We start from the raw sequence: 21,589 nt of genomic DNA on the forward strand, positions 1-21,589 counted from the left end.
TATGCGGGACTTGGCTGTATCCAGGAAAAATTGTGATTTTGTTCTGTCTTTGCACATTTTCTGTTAGGCTGTGAAGTATTTTTTCCTTTTTTGCCCAATTTAGTTTTTTTCCTACTAAATTATAAGATATATAAATGAGAATGGATTTAGAAGAAAGCCCTTGCTGTCCTGAAAAAACATAACAGTTTGTGCGATAAATTAGAGAGGAGAAAATTACAGAAAGTCGCAGCAAAAATGCTGAAAACCCTGCGTTCTCACAGTCAGAAGTGTTGCGTGCTGAAGGGGTTAAACGGCTTTCCTCTGTATGCGGGGAAAGCAGCCAAAAAGATCTGGCGTACAGGAAACAAAATGTCGTTGGTCGTGAAGGGGTTAAACACTGCTGGGGATAACAGAGTCGTATTTGGGATCCTTGGTGTAACGTGGCTGTGCCAGCCACGGAACCTCTATTAGTTATGTGATAGGATACAAACAGAGCTCTACTACCCCACTTTTCGGCTTGCTTTGCCTGTAGGCTTTTGATTGGCTGAGGTGAATCTGTCAGTCAGGGTGTGAAGTGCTGTGTGATTGGCTGGGGCGGGCCCTTTTCTCTTCTCCTCTGTCTGTGAGTGTCTGTACTGACAGCATTGAGCTTCTGATCTTTCTATTTCTGCAAAAATACTGCCAGCAAAACTGCCCCAGACTGGAGTGCGCCATCCTGTGCTGAGCTGGGTGAGTGTCCTGTGTGGGGGGAAGGAATGAAGTGGAGTGGGGGCTCAGGGGAGTGCGGACAGTCACACATGGTGAGTTGTGAGTAAAGTCTTCGTGTAACTCCATGCAGCTCTTGCATCAGTCGACACTTGATCCGTGTCCTGAAGGCAGACGTAGCAGGACCCCTCCCATCAGTAAAGCGAGAAGGGGGGCTTATTAGGGCAATCACCTTCTAACTGGGGTACATTCCGTAAGAAGGGGTTGTGCTGCTGGTGGGAGGAGGGTGGAGAGTCTATATTTATATCCAAAAACATCTTCGCCTTTTGTCTTGCACTTGATCATTTGGGGCTGGAGAGATTGTTTAAGGAGACATTATCGGGGGCAACTCTCCCAATAATATGCCCCAGTTAATATGCCCCACATGAATTGACTTTTGCTTAACTTGTAAACCACTCTGCGGAGAAAAAATAAAAAGAAACAAAGTAAGCAGAAAGTAACAAAAGTGCTCCAGACGGTCGCGCTCGAACATGCGGCAGATCCCGCTGCGGGAGCGTCGCTTCCAGCATTCACTCAGTAATCGAGGAGCAGCCGAGACACGGGAGCTTCTCCTCCAATAACGAGATACCTGGAGACCCGTCCCAAATTGCCCAGAACTGACATAAAGAGCAGCTTCTCCTATAATAACTGAGATTCATGGTTAATAGTGAGCTCAACCTTCCAAGGTGCCCATTATTAACATCTATCAAGATAAACCCCCCCGAGGATGATGCCAATTCCGCCAAGAACAGGAAAAAGCCTCCCTGAGCCTGGGGACAACCTCCACGCAAAACAAAAACGACTCCCCTTCCTTAACCAGACATACGCCGTGGGGAGGTCACCTTCATAAATAGTCAAATAGTTCTAAACAGTGATAGGAAACCCCGAAATCTTCACGGCTCTGCGCATGAGAGAAGCTCGTCTGACACCAGCGAGCCCCTCGGCTCCAGGTGAGTGGGAAGAGACTCGCAGAAACGCCATATGGTGGCTCCATCGAGTGCTAGCTTCACGGACGGAGCTTTCTCCAGTTTTTGAAGTGAACACGTTTAGAGGTTTTGCCCTTTCGTAGAAATGTTGGGTGTCACTGCGTGCCGGTCACATGTGGTTGTCTCCTAGGTGATGATGGTTACCATTGGCTGTAAATCCCTGTAACAGACGTCTGCCGCAATTCGCCGATCCCAGGTAATCGGAAGAATAAATTTTTTATGCGTCCAACATCGCAGGGGATTAAGAGTTTTCTGCCAAACAGTAGAAATTGAAATCAGTATTTCCTGCAGAATGTAATTGTTTTGACCCAAAATGTTGTTTGTTTACAATGTGCCGGCCGTCTTCTGAACGAAGGGACAGAATCGTTCCCTTATCTGGGATTCTGATTCATCTGCTCTTCGCGGAAAAATCCCCCCGCTTTGCTTGACCTGTAAATACGGCTTCAGAGACGGCCGATGACCGCACGTGGCCGCATTCAAGTGTTTCCTCCCCAAATGTTTCCGGTTTCTTACTTGTCGCTGCTCACCTCTTCTCAGATTTCTGTGTCCTCCCTCCTGGATCCTTTTATTTTTAATCAACTTCCCAAAGCCACCATCTGGAAACCACCATGGAAATGGAGAATTTGGCAGATGGTGAAGATTCCCACATGTTAAACGGCAGCGTCTCCGAGAGCCTAAACACTGACAGAATGACACTGGATGAAGGGTGTGTGCTGTGCATGCGCGTTACTGGGGATGGATCTGCTCGTTTATTTCAGTTATTAAGAGGACACGCTGCTCATGTGATTCCTGATTGTTTGCCAGGTATGAGCCGGAAGAAGCTGCGATTCCAGAACAGGAGGAGTTCTTACCCCATGTGCCTAACCAGAAAACCCACTTTACAGATGTAAGGCGCCCTGCTTATGAGCATAATCTGCCCCCAATGTACTCTGCACCTTAAACTAACCCCTCAAATCACCTCCCAAGCAACTAACAACCCCATCTGGCTTCCTGAACCCGGCTGTCCTGAGCGAGTGTCACAAGATCATGTGTACAGCCCAAGCATGCGCCGTGGACTCAGTGGTGCTGCTTTCCAGGGGGTGCTGACCCACTACTCGCTTTAATGAAAGACAAACACTTCTCTTCAATGCCTGGGAGAAATTCACAGGCGTTATTACCCCCTTGTGTCCTTCTAATACGCAGTCTAACATGACGCTGACACGGTGCACGTCGGGGTAGTTACTGTTAAGCAGTATTAGCCCCCTTGCCCCAAGCATGTAGCAAGAATGTCATTTCCCTTTGAAGGCCTGTGTTCTGTGGTAATTCTGCGGCCGTTCCGTGTGTTCTTTCACTCCCGCAGTTTGAAGGAAAGACGTCGTTTGGCATGTCTGTATTTAACCTGAGCAACGCCATCATGGGCAGCGGAATCCTCGGCCTGGCATATGCCATGTCCAACACAGGCATCATCCTCTTTGTGTAAGTACCCTCTCTTCTTGTTGGCGGTGATAGTCTCGCAGTTCTCTCACCTGTTGGGAAAGACCTTTATAGCAACAGCTTGTACACGTGAGAAACTGACCGACCAGCTGTTCTCAGAAAGATTACACTGTGAGATTCCCACATCCACAGAGACTGGAACACACAGCCTGACACGCCTGAGACACACGGCCTCAGACACACCCTTAGACTGACTGACAAGCCTCAGACACACCCTTAGACTGACTGACAACCCTCAGGCAAACAACCAGACAATCCTCAGACTCACAGCCTGACAACCCAGAGACACACAGTATGTCAACCCTGAGAAGCACAGCCTGCTGTATACATGACTATACAGCATGTGCAGGTGATTCATATCGTTGTGTGGTTGTGTCTGTGTCATACATATTGTGAGGCTGTTGAGTTGATGACTGAGTCTGACACTCGAGTTGGTTGCACGAACAGCGGCTGAGTCTTCCAATTGAGTTGCATCAAAAGTTCAGGTTGTCGAGCCTGTCAGCTCTATTGAGTTCGGGGTCAGCTCGGTGCCCCATCTCGGCTGGAGCTGTGTTTCTGTGAATAGACGGGTTGTGGCGGGTCTCGTAGTTGAGGTGACAGACATATTGACTTCAGCCAATAGACAAGGCCAGTCAAGTGACCTGACCGACAACTCAATATGTCTGAAAACCTGGTGAATAGACCTCGTCGTAACATTTTGAGGCGTTTGTGTGCTTCACATCCCATGATTTAGATTACGGGGATGGTTTGCTTATTTGATATTTGGCTCTCGGCAGGACCTTTTTTCAATGCGGGGCAAAACTGGCAGCTGCCCCAGGTCCAGTCATTCCTTGGCAGCCACAATTTGTGGTGTCCGCCACCCTGCCAAGCTCTCTCTAGAGGTGGACTGGACTGCTCCGTGACGGTGGAATCACCGCTGTTCCTGTTTGGTGGCTGCCGTTCTCCCATGTAACTTGTTCTATGTTGGGAGGTTCTGCGCACTCCTTTTGGTCTGGTGCTTCATGAGATGCCCACCAATGAGGGCATTATCTTAGTCCATACCATGGTCAGGAGCTCAGACTTCTAACTTGGTGGCAGGAACAGTTTCTGGTGTGTTGCCCAGTCAGACTGTCTACTCCATGATATCTGTTAGTGGTTCATTACTGTTACCTAGGCTACGCCTGTTGGTGGCCATTGGCCAGGCTCTCTCTCTGTTGGTGGTTGTCAACACGGCTTTGTTGGTGTCTGGCTGGCTGTGCTTGGTGTCGGGAAGCTGTGAGCTGTAGCCATATCTGTTGGATCAAATACAGGAGCAGGGATGTTTCATAGGTTGAATGTGATGGACACCTGTCTTTAGCCAACCTTATTTACTATGTCATTATTTTAGTGTTGGTAGCTGTAGGTCTGGCTCTGGTTGTCGTTGGAAACGGGCTTCCTGGCTTTGATTGTTGCTGGAGGCTGTTGGCCCGGCTCACCATCTTGGTGCCTGTTGGGCTGGCTTCACAATTTTTGCGGGCCCTTGAAGACATTCTGTGTGCTTTCTGCAGGTTTCTTCTGATTGCCATTGCCGTATTGTCAAGTTACTCCATCCACCTCCTTCTGAAGTGCTCGGGCGTTGTGGGTGAGTGATAGATGTGTAAAGTCATGAGTTTATTGAACTTACAGACTCTGATGTCCCTGATCTTCCTGTCCTTTACGCTCAACTATCCCATTTTCCGTCTATCTTTCTATAACCATCGCTTATCCGCTTCTTTCCGTCAGGTATTCGTGCCTACGAGCAACTGGGACAACGAGCGTTTGGTTCTGGGGGAAAGATTCTGGCTGCTCTGATCATAACAATGCACAATGTGGGCGGTAAGAGAGCCTTATACACCTCCTACAGCGAGAAACCCATAGAGCCCTAAACACCTCCTACAGCGAGAAACCTACAGAGCCCTAAATACCTCCTACAGCGAGAAACCCATAGAGCCCTAAACACCTCCTACAGCCAGAAACCAATAGAGCCCTAAACACCTCCTACAGCCAGAAACCAATAGAGCCCTAAACACCTCCTACAGCCAGAAACCAATAGAGCCCTAAACACCTCCTACAGCCAGAAACCAATAGAGCCCTAAACACCTCCTACAGCCAGAAACCAATAGAGCCCTAAACACCTCCTACAGTGAGAAACCAATAGAGCCCTTTACATTCCCATACAGCTTGACGCACGCAGCTCATTGCATCTTTTCCTTGCATCTTTTCCAGCAATGTCTAGTTACCTCTACATCATCAAGTCCGAGCTGCCTCTTGTTATCCAAACCTTCCTTGGACTGAGTCGCAATACTGGGTGAGATGAGAGATTTCTCCGCTCTGGCTGTAGGCGCATGCATGCCCCTGTATACAGCCCTGTGCCCCTGTATACAGCCCTGGGCTCCTGTATACAGCCCTGGGCTCCTGTATACAGTCCTGGGCCCCGTCTGAGTCTTTTTCTTTCCGCAGAGACTGGTATCTGAACGGTAATGTGCTCATTATCATAGTCACCATCAGCCTCATCTTCCCGCTGACACTCATGAAACATCTCGGTAAGATCCACCAATCCCACGTGTGGCGTAATGGCCCATGTGTGCTCTGTATGTTCAGGTGGCTGGTGGTCACGTGGCCAGTCCACTTTCTGACTGGTGTAACTGGGGCCCTGTGTATTCACTGCTTGTTAGCATCTCTCACATTTCCCTGAGTTGACAGAGTTCCCCCAGACCGGGGCCACCGCCAAGCCCTCTCATGTATATTTCAGTGAATACCTCAGGTGTTCCTTCTCTGGCTGCTGCCCATCTTTGATCCGTTTGGAATATTATCATTTATCTCCGCAGGCTACCTCGGTTATACCAGCGGCTTCTCCTTGACTTGCATGGTGTTTTTCCTTTGTTCGGTAAGAAATGTTCTTCTCTCATCAATAAACTGTAGCCTCTTTACACCCCACTCTCCCCCATATCTCACCCCCCATACACTGAGCCGTAGCCACTTTACACCCCACTCTCCCCCATATCTCACCCCCCCATACACTGAGCCGTAGCCACTTTACACCCCACTCTCCCCCATATCTCACCCCCCCATACACTGAGCCGTAGCCACTTGCACCCCGCTCTCCCCCATATCTCACCCCCCCATACACTGAGCCGTAGCCACTTTACACCCCGCTCTCCCCCATATCTCACCCCCCCATACACTGAGCCGTAGCCACTTTACACCCGACTCTCCCCCATATCTCACCCCCCCATACACTGAGCCGTAGCCACTTGCACCCCGCTCTCCCCCATATCTCACCCCCCCATACACTGAGCCGTAGCCACTTTACACCCCACTCTCCCCCATATCTCACCCCCCCATACACTGAGCCGTAGCCACTTTACACCCCACTCTCCCCCATATCTCACCCCCCCATACACTGAGCCGTAGCCACTTGCACCCCGCTCTCCCCCATATCTCACCCCCCCATACACTGAGCCGTAGCCACTTTACACCCCGCTCTCCCCCATATCTCACCCCCCCATACACTGAGCCGTAGCCACTTTACACCCGACTCTCCCCCATATCTCACCCCCCCATACACTGAGCCGTAGCCACTTGCACCCCGCTCTCCCCCATATCTCACCCCCCCATACACTGAGCCGTAGCCACTTTACACCCCACTCTCCCCCATATCTCACCCCCCCATACACTGAGCCGTAGCCACTTTACACCCGACTCTCCCCCATATCTCACCCCCCCATACACTGAGCCGTAGCCACTTGCACCCCGCTCTCCCCCATATCTCACCCCCCCAATACACTGAGCCGTAGCCTCTTTACACCCCGCTCTCCCCCATATCTCACCCCCTCATACACTGAGCCGTAGCCACTTTACACCCGACTCTCCCCCATATCTCACCCCCCCATACACTGAGCCGTAGCCACTTTACACCCCACTCTCCCCCATATCTCACCCCCCCATACACTGAGCCGTAGCCACTTGCACCCCGCTCTCCCCCATATCTCACCCCCCCATACACTGAGCTGTAGCCACTTTACACCCCGCTCTCCCCCATCTCACCCCCCCATACACTGAGCCGTAGCCACTTTACACCCGACTCTCCCCCATATCTCACCCCCCCATACACTGAGCCGTAGCCACTTGCACCCCGCTCTCCCCCATATCTCACCCCCCCATACACTGAGCCGTAGCCTCTTTACACCCCGCTCTCCCCCATATCTCACCCCCTCATACACTGAGCCGTAGCCACTTTACACCCGACTCTCCCCCATATCTCACCCCCCCAATACACTGAGCCGTAGCCACTTGCACCCCGCTCTCCCCCATATCTCACCCCCCCCATACACTGAGCCGTAGCCACTTGCACCCCGCTCTCCCCCATATCTCACCCCCCCATACACTGAGCCGTAGCCACTTACACCCCGCTCTCCCCCATATCTCACCCCCTCATACACTGAGCCGTAGCCACTTTACACCCCGCTCTCCCCATATCTCACCCCCCATACACTGAGCCGTAGCCACTTTACACCCCACTCTCCCCCATATCTCACCCCCCCATACACTGAGCCGTAGCCACTTTACACCCCGCTCTCCCCCATATCTCACCCCCCCATACACTGAGCCGTAGCCACTTGCACCCCGCTCTCCTCTCATATCTCACACTCCTCACTCTTGCCAGGTGATCTACAAGAAGACTGTTATCTCCTGCCCCCTGAACACCACGATGACCCATCCTGTCTACACCAATGGCCACAACACAACAGAGGGGGACATCTCGGGTACCTTCGAGGACATGTGCATCGCTAAATTATTCACAGTCAACTCACAGGTGAGACTGCGCCTATGCGCACGTGCTCTGCGGGTGTACTCACATGCCCTCCGGTTACTTCTCTCAACCACTGTAACCAACGGTCCTGACTTCGGCACAGAGCAGATTTCAGCTTTTACGTGGTGAGGAACAAGTAATTTGGCAGTTTTGGCAGTTTTTGCGTGTCTTGCTGCTGCCCGGTATACCGGGAGCGAGCTTAGACGTAACGTAACCAGTGTATGGTGATTACCATCTCACCAGCAGACACTGAAATTACTTCCATCGAGCAAAATGTTGAAGTCTTCTTCTAGAAATCTGCCCCTTCCTATAGCTAACGATCTAATTCTACCTTCTTACAGACGGCATACTCCATCCCGATTGTGGCTTTCGCGTTTGTGTGTCACCCAGAGGTCCTGCCCATATACACAGAGCTGCGCAGGTACGAGCGTGGCAGCTGTATGTAGACATCCTTCTTACACATACTAACAGTTTGACACATGCAAAGACTCTCCCCACGACAGACTGCACACGCAAAGCCTCTTATCTACTGTGATAGCCTGCACAGGTAACCCAAACATAACTTTTGAGTCACGTGATTTACCCTTTTGCTTTTCAGGGCCACCAAGTCACGGATGCAGAATGTTGCCAACGTGTCAATCTTTGCCATGTTTGTTATGTACCTGATGACGGCCATGTTTGGTTACCTGACGTTCTATGGTGAGATTTGAGCACCGGGGTAAAAGTCTGCAGTGGGGCAGATGCAGGATGAGATGGGAAAGGGGCGGAGCTATGAGGAGAGGCGGTAATATACACTCCAACCTGTTATTGATAATACCCCGACTCTAGAGAAAGATAGACTAGTGACCCCTTTTGTCTGGCACCATATGGGGCATATTTCCTCATGCCCACGGTTTGAAGTGCATTTAAAGAGGATGAGAACCCCTTGCCTGGTAGCAAATGCCGGGGGTTCCCATGAGCCGATCTGAAGTCATTAATAATGGCCACTTGTCCCTCGCCATCAGGTCAGGTGGAGCCGGAGATGTTACACACATACAGTAACGTGGATCCCCTGGACAAGCTGATGCTGTGCGTGCGCCTGGCGGTGCTGGTGGCCGTCACGCTCACCGTTCCCGTGGTACTCTTTCCAGTAAGTGTTACCCCATCCGTGTCGCGCGTTACAGCTCGGCCAGAGTCACGAGTCTATACTCTTCCTTCTCTAGATCCGGAGAGCGATCCAGCAGCTCCTCTGCCCGGGACAGGACTTTCGATGGTGGCGTCACATTGTCATCGCCACGTGCCTGCTGACTGTTGTCAATATTCTGGTCATCTTTGTCCCCAACATCAAGGATATTTTCGGTGTCATCGGTAATATTTATAGAGCTGTCCCCCCGTGGCCCCCGGGCGGGGAACATGTTACGCACCACATTAGACTGTTGGCAGAGGTATATAGGGAAGGCTTTATATTACTGGAGAAGCTTGGAGCTGTTCGTGGCCGCAGTCTAGGATTATACTTATTCTTTATAAGTCTCGGCCCCCTGGACCGACCAACCCGATTCCAGAAACACTGGGTGTATTTGGTGAGTGACACTCCGGACAGACCCCACTCACTGCGGCTCCTATGACTCCCTGGTTTATTTGAGGTGGCCTCAGTTTACCCATTTAGTGAAATCTCTGGATTCTGGGCAAAGTGCCAAAGACAGCACAGCCACGTTGCGGCCTCCGTTCCTTGGGCAGAGACGTATTTAACACACAGGCGGGTTATTCAGGGGATAGTAGATACATGGCTCTGCTTCTCAGTCTGAGTGACCTGCACAATGCGATACACAGGGTGTGATATACATTTTATGCAGGCATAAGTTCTATACAGTCAGTGGTACGGACAGTAAGCAGCTCTCTCTGTTCCCACAGGTGCCACGTCGGCCCCCAGCTTGATTTTCATTCTCCCCAGTATCTTCTACATCCGCATCGTCCCCAATGAAAAGGAAGCGTTGACATCACGGCCGAAGATCCAGGTCCGTACAGATTCCCCCCAGCTAACAGCTGCTCCCCGTTAAATGACAGAACCCTCCTGCCCCCTTAACCCCCCCTCCTCATGACTTTACTCTATAAACATTTGCCCTTTCCACACTGTTCTCATTCCAATTGTTTAATTTCTGCCCCAGTCCGTTCACCCCCTCAGCCTGTTATCCCAACCTCTTACGGTTGCCTCCTGTAATCATTCTCATGTACCCCTTGCCCTTCTCTTTTGGCTGCAGGCTGCCCTGTTTGCATCCCTTGGCTTCGTTTTCATGGTAATGAGTCTGAGTTTCATCATCGTGGACTGGGTGACGACGGGCAAAAGCAACGTTGGAGGACACTAGCCAGCCACTCTCCCCCTCTCTCCTTGGACATGGACATTAGGAGGGCACTCTGGCTCACCGAAGGGAGAGAGGGAAGTCCCGTCTGATCCAACCCATACGTGCCCCAAATTAACCTTGCGTGCTGCCGGATGTTCCGCGGGGGCCACAATCACACTACTGGCTGCCTCTTCACCCCAGGACCTTGCTCTTGTGCCAACTAATCTGCCTTTAATGCCCTTCCCCTCCGGGGGAGAGGAGCACATTTGGTTCTTCAAAGTCCGTCCCCACATCCCCTTAACATATTTGAATCACAGTGTATCTACCTCACCGCCCCCCGCACCGTGAGATAACTGTGTGGCACTTAGGGGTTAGGTAACTGCTCTCTACGAGAGGTCACTGCAGCAAGAGAAGTGTTACAAAGTACCATGCTGCACTGTATAGTGATACCGAGTATCTCTACGCAACACAAACTGCTCCATCTTCTTTTTCACACAAGCAGGAAGTAGACCCACTACATGAACCTTCCCGTGGACGGCCTTTTTGGTTTAGTGCAGGGCCCCATGCGGTAGCTGCGTACACCAGAGGGACCCCGCTCGCTGCAGAGCAGACGACTGTTACAATTTCGTAGTCATACTCATCACAGATGTAGAGTGCAGCTGGTTCCCTGTTCCTGGGGACACGTGTCTGCACCTCGTCCTGATCACTGTGAATCCTTCCCGGGAAACACACTCCAGTGCCGTGTGTGGCTGATGCCTGGGCGCCAGGCAGGGAAGAACCTAATAAATTCTTCAACCTTACCTTATATCTGTTCCCGTTATTTACACAACGCTACTAATCAAACCTCCCCAAACATAGGGCTCTCTCAAAGGCCCCCTGTCACTGAAGAACCTTTGAAAGTGAGGGGGGCCAATAAAATCATTCTTGTTAGTGTGGAGGAAACGTGAAGACGTGTTGGGTCTCATGGTCCTTTGGGGGATCACCATGCACCTGTCCCCTTCTACCAGTCCTCATAAGTAGCCCCCTCTAATCTGCCCCAATATCGCTTGTTCCGTCTCTTGCCTCTCCCATCCCCCTCCCTTGTGGTTAATGATCTTCCGTTCGGTTTCTCTCTGCGGAAGTTCCCTTTTTTAATCTTTAGACTCACAGAGATATCTAAGTCAGAGCCATGAGCAGAGGCGGCACCAAAAGCGGGTCCCGGGTCCAGGACAATGCCCCTTCCAAGCTACTTCTGCCTCAAGAGAACCAGAAGGTGTTCCAGCTGTTGGGGAGAAAATGTCTGGTGAGAGGGGTGGGGGCAATAAATGGTGTCCAATGACTCTTACACCAGTGTATGTGTCAGGTACACCGCCATAAAGTAAGCTTCGGAGGGCAGAGGCCGGATCAGGAAGTATCTGACAGCCACTAAGATTTCCAGGGGGGGGGGGTGCGTGGCTTAAGGCACACAAGGCGTTGGACCTCCAGGGCAGGAGCTGCGATCATTTGGGTTTTAAATGACTTTCTGATTCTAAGTCGCTGTCCTTGTTGTGGATGCGCGCGTTTATCACATTTGGCAAACGGTTCATCTTGTTTCGGGCGGACATTCCTCGTGGTTTATGCCCCCGGTGCGCTCGCGCATGTGTTATTTCCGTTCTGGTGTATTTATCTGAGTTCATCGCCTCTGTAATGGGAAGAAAACGTAAAATATAAATCTCCAAATCCGTCACAAACCCGCTTTCTTCGTAGTGAGGGATAGATTTTTTTTTTCACTTGTCTTCCATCAGTAAAACCAGTAACAACCCTCGAGCTGGCGATCCCTCACAAGATCCGGCTCACAGCTAATTTATCGGTCCGCTTTCCTCTGGCCCAGTGTCCCCCGCGGGAAGCGCTTTCCTCCGGCCCAGTGTCCCATACGGAGCACTTTCCTCTGGCCCGATTTCAGTACTACATCCGTGGTATCTGCTGTCTTGCGCACTACTGGTATAAAATACAAGTGGTGGGGATTTTCCAGGAACTCCAGGGCAATACAGTCTGAAAGAGTCCTTTGGGGCATTTCTTGCAGAGGTTAAAGTCAGGCTGCGGCTATCGACATGACAGCCTCTTGGCTGCACAGACACGAGATGTGGCAGACTTCTTCAGACTCACACACACGTGCTGAGAGATAATTGGTGAATTGGGACTGTTGGTGGGCTGCGGGTCACTGCTTGGGGCTGGTGAATTGGGGCTGTTGGTGGGTTGTACATCACTGTGTGTGGCTGGTGAATTGGGGCTGTTGGTGCGTTGTGCGTCACTGTGTGTGTGGCTGATGAATTGGGGCTGTTGGTGCGTTGTGCGTCACTGTGTGTGTGGCTGGTGAATTGGGGCTGTTGGTGGGTTGTGCGTCACTGTTTGGCTGGTGAATTGGGGCTGTTGGTGGGCTGTGGGTCACTGTGTGGCTGGTGAACTGGGGTTGTTGGTGGGTTGTGTGTCACTGTGTTTGGCTGGTGAATTGGGGCTGTTGGTGGGTTGTGCCTCACTGTGCATGGCGGATGAATTGGGGCTGTTGGTGGGCTGTGGGTCACTGTGTTTGGCTGGTGAATTGGGGCTGTTGGTGGGCTGTGGGTCACTGTGTTTGGCTGGTGAATTGGGGCTGTTGGTGGGCTGTGGGTCATTGTGTTTGGCTGGTGAATTGGGGCTGTTGGTGGGCTGTGGGTCACTGTGCATGGCGGATGAATTGGGGCTGTTGGTAGGGTGTGCGCAGTGTGTGGCTGTGGAGGCACAAGTTGTGGCAGACTCCGTCAGATTCACACGCGTGTGCGGAGACATTACTGGTGAACGTACGGGCTCTGTGGAAATGATGCTGATCCTTGTTATTTAAGGGGATAGCATTAAGTTGTCCTCGGAGAATAAGCCTATAAAGTCAGGATGCCTGTGAGGACCACACTTACAAGACTTTGGCCGTTCCCTTCACTGTATCTAATCCTTTCAGGCCCTGGTCACATCGGTGGCGCAGCTGTTCCTGGCACCGTGCGGTGACCGCTGGGTGAAGCAGTACTGCGGAGTCCTGTGCTTTGTGAAGGACAATCCACGGCGATCTTACTTCATACGTCTATATGACATAACAGTACGTATCAGTTCTGTGTGCTTGTGCATTCATCGCTTTTTAATGCCACACCATTGTTAAAGCAGGGATATCTATTAAACCGGACGGCCTCTCCTATCCAAGTTGACAATGCATAGATTCTAACTTCCATCAAGCCGAGGGCAGGCCAACAATCTCAGGGCAAAGCTAAAAATCGTTCCAGTAGAGACGTAGACGTGGCCTGCCAGCTCCACCACGGGCCTTCTGAGCTTATGGGAGACACTGAATTACAACAGCCGGCCAAACCCCACCAATCGTGTGTAAGAACCGCCGTTTCATTCTACAATCACGGATAGAATTGGTGGTCATCTTAAAACAGCAGTCTGAACGAGGGCAAAGTCTTGTATATCTCTGTCCACATCCGCCTCTCTGCTGCGATGCCAAACTCTTATTTACTGACCACGTTCATATTATTCCTTTTTCAGGAAGAAAAAATGCTCTGGGAGCAGGAATTATACCAGCAGCTCCACTACCTCACCCCTCGGCCATATTTTCACACCTTTCCTTCAGATGTGAGTTCCGGTTACTGACAGGACACACGGTGTGTGTGTGTATGTGTGCAGTTACTATGGGGACAGGCTGTGTGTCACTGTGTGCAGTTACTATGGGGACAGGCAGTGTGTAGTAATTAAATGGGACAGGGTATCGGTCTGTTCGTTCCTCAGGACTGCCAGGCTGGCCTCAATTTTGCAGATGAAGATGAAGCTGCTGCTTTCCAGGCAATGGTGGAGGAGAAGATGCAGAAGAGACAGCACCGACAAGGTACGAAGACAGAATAACTGCGGCATAAGGAACGTAGACAGGGCAGGAAGAATCAGTGTGGAGGGGCAGCAGTAACAGGGCAGACGGGGCGCAGGGCAGGGCAGTGTACTCAGGCAGGGAACAGTCTATGGGCCTTGAACACACAGAAATAAGTTAGAAGAGAACACTGCTGAGCAGCCCAGAAAGCATTACACGGGAACACAGCGGGCAGGGGTAACTATTACTCTTTCCACAGACAGACGCCAGACTCTGCCCCTGACAGAGGGTAAGTAAAAGTCTCCCATTACTGCCTACGGGCACACAGCTGAATGCCGGCCTACTGACACTGTCTCTGTTGGCACACAGAAAGAAGAAATACCCTTCCTCTCCCACTGCCCCCCGCACATCTCTCAAATGGTAAGAAATAACAACAATGTCTTTATGATAATCCATTTGCCGACGTGTCAATAGGGGGACAACGCATGGAAGGGCAGTGATGTCTCCCAACAACCTGTGAAAGACAACACTGGTCTAGTTAATGGGTGGGAGATATCACTAAGTGAAGGAAAGCACGGAGAGGCAACGGGGTATACAGTATGGGGGAGGCTGGCATGATCCTTTATCCATAAACCCCCACGTGACAGGGAATTTGGAGAAGTTTATTATTTATTATATCATGCAGCAGACGGCTGCAACAGCATCAGCCGAGGGCCAGAAGGTCCATGAATGTAGGAATAGTGTGAGGTCTATGGAGGGGCTGTTATTAGGGCTTTAGGTAATAGGAAGAAGAGAGGTGCCATGTATTTGCTGTCATTTGTATGTGTACCAACAACTCCAGGCCCACCAAGCCCACAGCCACACTCGCCATCTCTCGGTCTGAATCTACCCGCCGTCAGCATTCCAAACCCGGACATCACAGCTGCCAGATACCGAGCGCTGCCAACGCCAAGCGACAAGAACAAGGGCAAGAAGGGGAAGAAGAAATTCTCTAAGGCAGACATTGGTGCACCCAGTGGCTTCAAGTGAGCAGCCCATTTGGGTTTCCGGGCTTCACTACTTGTGTCCTGACAGTGCTTATTCTTGGGGGAAAATATCCCTGAGACAGATAAACCGAGGATGCAATAGGGTTACAAAGGATGCATCTCCTAGAAACTAACACACACTAGGAATGGGAGATGTTATAAGAGGAGTATCCCATAATAACTCAGATAACCCGTTCAAGGGAAGTGCACCCTAAAAACGTAAATATGTGGTAGGAGAAGGAGGTTATAGGAGGAGTCTCCCCTAAAAACCTAGATATGGGGTAGAAGGGGTTGTAAGAGAAGTATTCCCCAGGGAACGAGGATATTAGCAGATACTAAGCTCCTTCATCAGGGCTCTGATAACTTTTACCCTGACAGCTATTTCCTCTCTCTCAGACACGTCAGTCATGTTGGCTGGGACCCCAATAATGGGTTTGATGTAAGTATATCCCCAACCTCTGTCCATTGCAGCTTCCCCTCGTCCCACTCTCCCATATAATGGCCGCTCTGCATGATCACTCTGAAATTGAGTGCCCACTCTACCACTCCCACTCAGGTAAACGCATTGGACCCGGAGCTGCGCAGCCTCTTCAGCCTCGCCGGGATCAGTGACGCACAGCTGGCCGACGCAGAAACCTCCAAACTCATCTACGACTTCATAGAGCAGCAGGGAGGAGTGGAGGCTGTGAAACAGGAGATGAGGAAGAGCGGTAAGAGGACCCTGGGAGAAACCAATCAGGAATGGAGCTGGGGAAGGCTGCTCAAAAACGGTGACCCCAAAACACAAGCCCTGCCCAGACATTTACCGTAATCACCCCAACACTGTATATGGTACGTATGAGGACATGCAACTATAAATATCAAGTTTTGTCATTACAGATACTGCTCCTCCACCACCTCCCCCCTCACGCAATGCCCCGCTACCACCTCCTCCTGGAAGAGGCAGGGCAGGCCCACTACCACCACCACCATCCCGTGTGTCCTCCGTCCCACCACCTCCACCACCGTCACGGAGCACTGCTCCTCCACCACTACCACCATCACGGAGTGGAGCTCCACCTCCTCCACCGCCGCTGCCCCCTCCAGCCCCGGAACCCCACATAGGCGCTCCTCCACCACCACCTCCTCCAGCCTTTTCTGCGAATCAGGGCTCCCAGCCCACAACTTCCCCGCAGGGGCGCGGTGCTCTTCTGGACCAGATTCGACAGGGGATCCAATTGAATAAGGTAAATGTGGAAATAAACGATTGGTTCGAGGCAACATGAAGGCTGATGCTGGCTTTCCGCCCAATCCTGTAGGTCACGGAGTCTGCGGAGGGTCCTGCCTCCCCAGAGCCCAGCTCAGAGGGTTTAGTCGGAGCTTTGATGCACGTCATGCAGAAACGAAGCAAAGTCATTCACTCTTCAGGTAACGAGAAAGTGATCTCCTCTTCCTTCTAGAGCTCGTTAATCCTCCCAGGGCCGAGCTCACCCCTCGCACCATCTCTTCCCCCGTCCACTGTATTAATTGTGTTCTGTATTCAGATGATGACGATGATGAAGGTGCGGAGGAGGATGATGATGATGAATGGGATGACTGAGGATGCTGGAGAGAGCTGCCCGTCTGTCGGACGCTGTATTGTCAGATCTTCACTCAAAGAACAAACCGTTTTCCTCTCGAATGTTTTTTATTGTTGCCCTCGGCGATCGTCGGACCCCGCGAGACATTAACAAATAAAAGTTTTATTAAAAGACTGGTGTGTTCCCGCGCCGTCACTCATACCTTCTAAGTTATTACCCCAGGTATGTGGGACATTCCCCTCGCCCCCCCCATAACACGTTAATAACATATGAGTTTAGATGTTTAAAGACTCAATGAGCGCATTTTACCCCTTAGCGATGGGGTACATACAGAACGCTCTACTCACCGAACGCTGAGCCGCTGGGTCTGCCTGAGGTAGTTATGGCCAGAAACCCTACAGCAGCCGCCTCTACTTATTCAGAACTTCAGCCTTTATGTGTTGTTCCCAAAGGAGCCACGTTGGGCCCTTTTTCACCCCTAGTGATACCCGAATTCACTTTAGTGAGTAGACTCGGTGTAGATGGCCTGACCGTGAGGGCCAGGCTGTCACTACACAGAATAACTGAGGGGGCCAGGCTTATGTGTGCTCTGCACCCTATCACTGGGGTATCTGTGTAACTGAGTGGGGCATTAAGAAGAAGAATAATGGGGTTTATTTACCCTGTTTAGTTTATAAAGCCGTTTCCTGCTGTTTCTATACACATTATCGGGGCTTTTAGGGCTGTAGAACCCTGCGATACCGTCATACCCAGCAAACATTCTGACCTCCTAGAAAAGAGGAGCATCTGGGGCGGGAGAGAGGGGGCATCAGACGTTCGGGCAACCTCAACGCGGACACTTAGCAGGTATAGACAGTAGCAGCTCTGACAGAGATCCTGACCTTGTACTGCTGCACCACTGCTCGGTCAACTCCAGGTCTGTCATGACGTCATCGGCGATCAGCCGGCAAGAAAAGGCGCGCAGAACTCGTAGCTCCACCCTGCGGTTATGTCACACAAACTAGCCAACCACTGTGGTTGCTGGTCCCCGCGCCGAGAGCACTCAGCCCAATTACAATAAAGACGACATGGCCAGTCCCGCCCCAGCCGTGAAACATGGCGGAAAATTCAAACGGTGCGCGAGGTGAGTGTGAAGGAGAAAGTCGCACCGGAGGGGAGTGAATGGGGAGAGAGGGGGAGCCGCACCGGAGGGGAGTGAATGGGGAGAGAGGGGGAGCCGCACCGGAGGGGAGTGAATGGGGAGAGAGGGGGAGCCGCACAGGAGGGGAGTGAATGGGGAGAGTCACACCGGAGGGGAGTGAATGGGGAGAGTCACACCGGAGGGGAGTGAATGGCGAGAGAGGGAGAGTCACACCGGAGGGGAGTGACGGAAAGGAACAATGAGACAGCAGGAGAAAGAACCAGGAGAGTGAGTGCTGAGAAAGAGAGTGCTCAGAGTGTCTCGAGCTGAAAACTAGAACGCTGTAGACAGGGGAAGCACGCTGAGGGGTACCCGGGCAGAGGGTGCAGACTCAGTGGGGAGGGGGGGGTATCTGGGCAGGGGGTTCCGGCTGAGGGGAGGGTGTATCTGGGCATAGGGTTCCGGCTGAGGGGAGGGTGTATCTGGGCAGAGGGTTCAGGCTGAGGGGAGGGTGTATCTGGGGAGAGGGTTCAGGCTGAGGGGAGGGTGTACCTGGGCAGACGGTGCATGCTGGGGGGTGTCTGGGCAAAGGGTTCAGGCTGAGGGGAGGGGGTATCTGGGCAGAGGGTGCAGGCTGAGGGGAGGGGGTATCTGGGCAGAGGGTGCAGGCTGAGGGGGTATCTGGGCAGCAGGGTGGCACAATGAAGATTATGGTTGAATATCTGGAAGGAGTATTACAGAACGTGGACCATAAATATGGTACTTTCAACAAAATGTGGTGGAGTTGCCATAGCAACCACTGTTTCAGTGCCTCCTCAACATGTGGCAGCTGAATTGGTCATGTGACAGCGATATGGAGGCTGCCATGTGCTGCTCTGTGTGCTGGGATTACCTCTCGGGGATATTAACCGCCCCGGCGCTCTCCTTTCCCGCAGGTTGCTTCGTGCCATGTCTTTCCTCAGAATCCGACCTCCAGGAGATCTGCCGAGCGGAGCGCGTCTGCTGCACGACCCTCCGCGTCACCCGCAAGAACATCTGCAATTTTGAGGTGGAATACCTGTGTGACTACAAGAGAGTGCAGGTAAAGAGAGAGCGGGCTCTGCGTGGGGAGCAGCGGCGGTCGTGCAGGCTGTCGTGCTGACTGCTTCCATGGCAACGAGATTATTGAGCAGAGTATCATGGCGCATGCGTTACTGCGAATGCACTGTAAGTCTGTCTGCTCCGCAGGAGGAAGAGCTGTACCTGGTGAAGTGGAAAGGTTACCCTGATTCCGAGTGCTCCTGGGAGCCACGTCATCACCTCAAGTGCTACAACCTACTGAAACAGTTTCACCGGGACTTAGAGCGGGAGCTTCTCCGGAGACTGGAGGCCGCGGGTGGCTCCGGGAGTAAAAAGACAGTCGTCCGTTGCCCGCGCAGGCTGGACCCGAGCCTTTCCCATTATCTGGTTCTGAAAGCCAAGCAGCGCCGGCGTTTACGGCAGTGGGAACAGCAGCTCAATGCGAAACGATCCCACCCCGGCCTCATCCTCGTGGAGAATGAGGTGGACCTGGAGGGCCCTCCCAGGGACTTTGTGTACATCAACGAGTACAGGGTGGGTGAGGGGGTGACGCTCAGCCAGTTTGCGGTGGGCTGCAAGTGCAAAGACTGCTTGACGGATGAAGGAGGCTGCTGTCCAGGCGCCTTCCAGCACAAGTTTGCCTACAACGACCAGGGGCAGGTGAAGTTGCGAGCAGGCTATCCGATTTACGAGTGCAACTCTTACTGCCGATGTGGCCCCTCCTGCCCGAACCGTGTGGTGCAAAAGGGTATCCAGTATAAACTGTGCATCTTCAGGACAGCCAATGGCAGGGGCTGGGGGGTACGAACTATGGAGAAGATCCGCAAGAATAGCTTTGTCATGGAGTACGTGGGAGAGGTGAGTTGACAACCCTCTCTGGTCTTTGCCAAACCCCATTTTGGCTGCTGGCGTTTGGCTATAGCGGGAACCATTGTTTGCCGTTAAGCTCCAGCTTCGGATACTGTTGGCTAGATCTGACCTGCCCTGTTCGGAGGAAGCGAGACCCTCCACTTCGTGCTTTAATTCTTTAGCCAGCGCAGCCATAACGCCTCCTCGGTCTCGGGTAGAAACGTGTGCGTCTCTTTCAGATAATCACCTCAGACGAAGCGGAGCGAAGGGGCCACATCTATGACCGGCAGGGTGCCACCTACCTGTTTGACTTGGATTACGTGGAGGACGTCTATACCGTCGATGCCGCTCATTACGGGAACATCTCGCACTTTGTAAACCACAGTGTAGGTGACACCGGGGGTGTCTGGTGGTAACCGTCCGGGCTTCTGTAATGTCTGCTCCTTCAACTTCATCTGCTTTCCTTGCTTGCAGTGTAACCCAAACCTACAAGTATACAACGTCTTCATCGACAACCTGGATGAGCGGCTGCCTCGCATCGCGTTCTTCTCCACACGCACCATCCGCACGGGAGAGGAGCTTACGTTTGATTATAACATGCAAGGTTAGCGGCGGCGGCTGGGGAAAGTGCTGAAGGAGCTGCATGGATGGGGCTGGCGAGTTAGGAGCATCTGGGGCAGATGGATGGAAAGTGGTTTGGAGAGGCGCAGATAGAGGTCTAAGACGTGCCTGTGAGGGACATCCGGGCTCCTCGCTCTTTGTTCTCATGTTTTTGTTTTTTTCCTTGCCTCGTTCTCTAAGCTCTTGAGCCCCCCACACACACACACACACACACACACTCTCTTCCGGTCTTTTTCATTCTGTCTCCTCTCTCTTTCGCTCTCTTGTGATTTAGTTGCGTGACCCTCTCACGGGGTCGGCTGTGGCCCTTCTTTCTAACGCCTTTTCCTCTCTGCTTTTCAGTGGACCCGGTGGATATGGAAAGCACAAAAATGGATTCTAACTTTGGCTTGGCCGGTTTGACCGGGTCTCCAAAAAAGAGAGTAAGAGTGGAGTGCAAGTGTGGGGCACAAAGCTGCCGTAAATACCTCTTCTGACGGACAAGGGGGTGACTTCATGTCAGGAATTGGGACATTATCCGGGCCCCAGCTGCCATGTCTGTTGGATTTTATACCTCCTAGGGGCCGTGGAGTGTTTACAGCCTACGCAGGAATCCTGAAGGCGACGCTCTGGTTTCTTCCCCTGTTTTATCAGTTATTGGTGCTATTCGTGTTTTTAACTCTTTTCTTACCTAAACCAACTAGTTCTTTCACTCCTCCTGTCAAAATGAAGCGGGCTGCGAGCAGCCTCCACCGCTTCTGTTTTTATAGCGTGAGGGTGAGCGGAGTGCTGATGCTCTCTCAACCTCATTTTTACTTAACTTACTGTAGGTGAGACGTGTGAGTCCGGCCGGCCGTTCTTGGGGCTGGCTGCATGTACAAGAGACGTTTGAGCCGGACGCAGCATTGGTGTACTCTGCTGGGGGTACGTAAGAGGCTGGACTCCACCGCAGTATCTGCGGACCCTGCTGCGTGGGCAGTGCACGCTGCGTGGACAGGGAAGGGTGGTCCCTCTGGTCCTCTCTTCCTTACGCGTGATCCGTGGGGGTTGTTTTATTGAGTTTTTTTATGCTGCAGGGGCTGATTTTATGTAAATATATAATTCTGTAAGCACCAGCTTGTGTTCTCTGTCAATGAAAGGGACTGGTGGGATGTTCTGCGCTCGTCAGCGGGGCGACTCGGTGCCGCTGCGCACGTGTGGTCATCCTATGTGGTCGGCGGGGGTGAGTG

The 21,589-nt window shown here is 52.1% G+C and overlaps 3 protein-coding genes across 7 annotated transcripts; all 3 read left to right on the top strand.

Moving 5' to 3' along the window:
• Window positions 1-562: 562 nt before the first annotated feature.
• Window positions 563-10,395, top strand: SLC38A5 (solute carrier family 38 member 5). 2 transcript variants are annotated; one of them, XM_053474255.1, is made up of 17 exons: window positions 563-708; window positions 1,840-1,905; window positions 2,247-2,415; window positions 2,514-2,595; window positions 3,049-3,164; window positions 4,709-4,782; window positions 4,923-5,015; window positions 5,406-5,487; window positions 5,640-5,722; window positions 6,008-6,066; window positions 7,846-7,995; window positions 8,334-8,413; window positions 8,591-8,691; window positions 8,997-9,121; window positions 9,195-9,339; window positions 9,883-9,986; window positions 10,230-10,395. In XM_053474255.1, the coding sequence occupies exons 3-17, from the start codon at window positions 2,318-2,320 to the stop codon at window positions 10,332-10,334; spliced, it is 1,497 nt and encodes a 498-aa protein (XP_053330230.1). In that variant the 5' UTR covers window positions 563-708; window positions 1,840-1,905; window positions 2,247-2,317; the 3' UTR covers window positions 10,335-10,395. The 2 variants fall into 2 exon arrangements, with proteins under 2 accessions (XP_053330230.1, XP_053330231.1); XM_053474256.1 differs by lacking the exon at window positions 563-708 and adding an exon at window positions 1,522-1,673.
• Window positions 10,390-16,905, top strand: WAS (WASP actin nucleation promoting factor). 4 transcript variants are annotated; one of them, XM_053474258.1, is made up of 12 exons: window positions 10,390-11,592; window positions 13,258-13,392; window positions 13,836-13,922; window positions 14,076-14,172; window positions 14,408-14,437; window positions 14,518-14,568; window positions 14,990-15,173; window positions 15,570-15,612; window positions 15,730-15,883; window positions 16,053-16,399; window positions 16,472-16,580; window positions 16,697-16,905. In XM_053474258.1, the coding sequence occupies exons 1-12, from the start codon at window positions 11,479-11,481 to the stop codon at window positions 16,750-16,752; spliced, it is 1,407 nt and encodes a 468-aa protein (XP_053330233.1). In that variant the 5' UTR covers window positions 10,390-11,478; the 3' UTR covers window positions 16,753-16,905. The 4 variants fall into 4 exon arrangements, with proteins under 4 accessions (XP_053330233.1, XP_053330234.1, XP_053330235.1 ...); XM_053474259.1 differs by having other exon boundaries at window positions 14,999-15,173; XM_053474260.1 differs by lacking the exon at window positions 14,408-14,437.
• Window positions 16,906-17,689: 784 nt separating this feature from the next.
• On the top strand, window positions 17,690-21,475 carry SUV39H1 (SUV39H1 histone lysine methyltransferase). Its single transcript, XM_053474262.1, has 6 exons — window positions 17,690-17,855; window positions 18,788-18,933; window positions 19,080-19,769; window positions 20,000-20,146; window positions 20,235-20,364; window positions 20,724-21,475. Exons 1-6 carry the CDS (start codon window positions 17,828-17,830, stop codon window positions 20,855-20,857), a joined length of 1,275 nt encoding a protein of 424 aa, XP_053330237.1. The 5' UTR covers window positions 17,690-17,827; the 3' UTR covers window positions 20,858-21,475.
• Window positions 21,476-21,589: the final 114 nt, after the last annotated feature.

This window comes from Spea bombifrons, chromosome 8, assembly GCF_027358695.1.
Source record: "Spea bombifrons isolate aSpeBom1 chromosome 8, aSpeBom1.2.pri, whole genome shotgun sequence".
Taxonomy (NCBI): Eukaryota; Metazoa; Chordata; class Amphibia; order Anura; family Pelobatidae; genus Spea; species Spea bombifrons.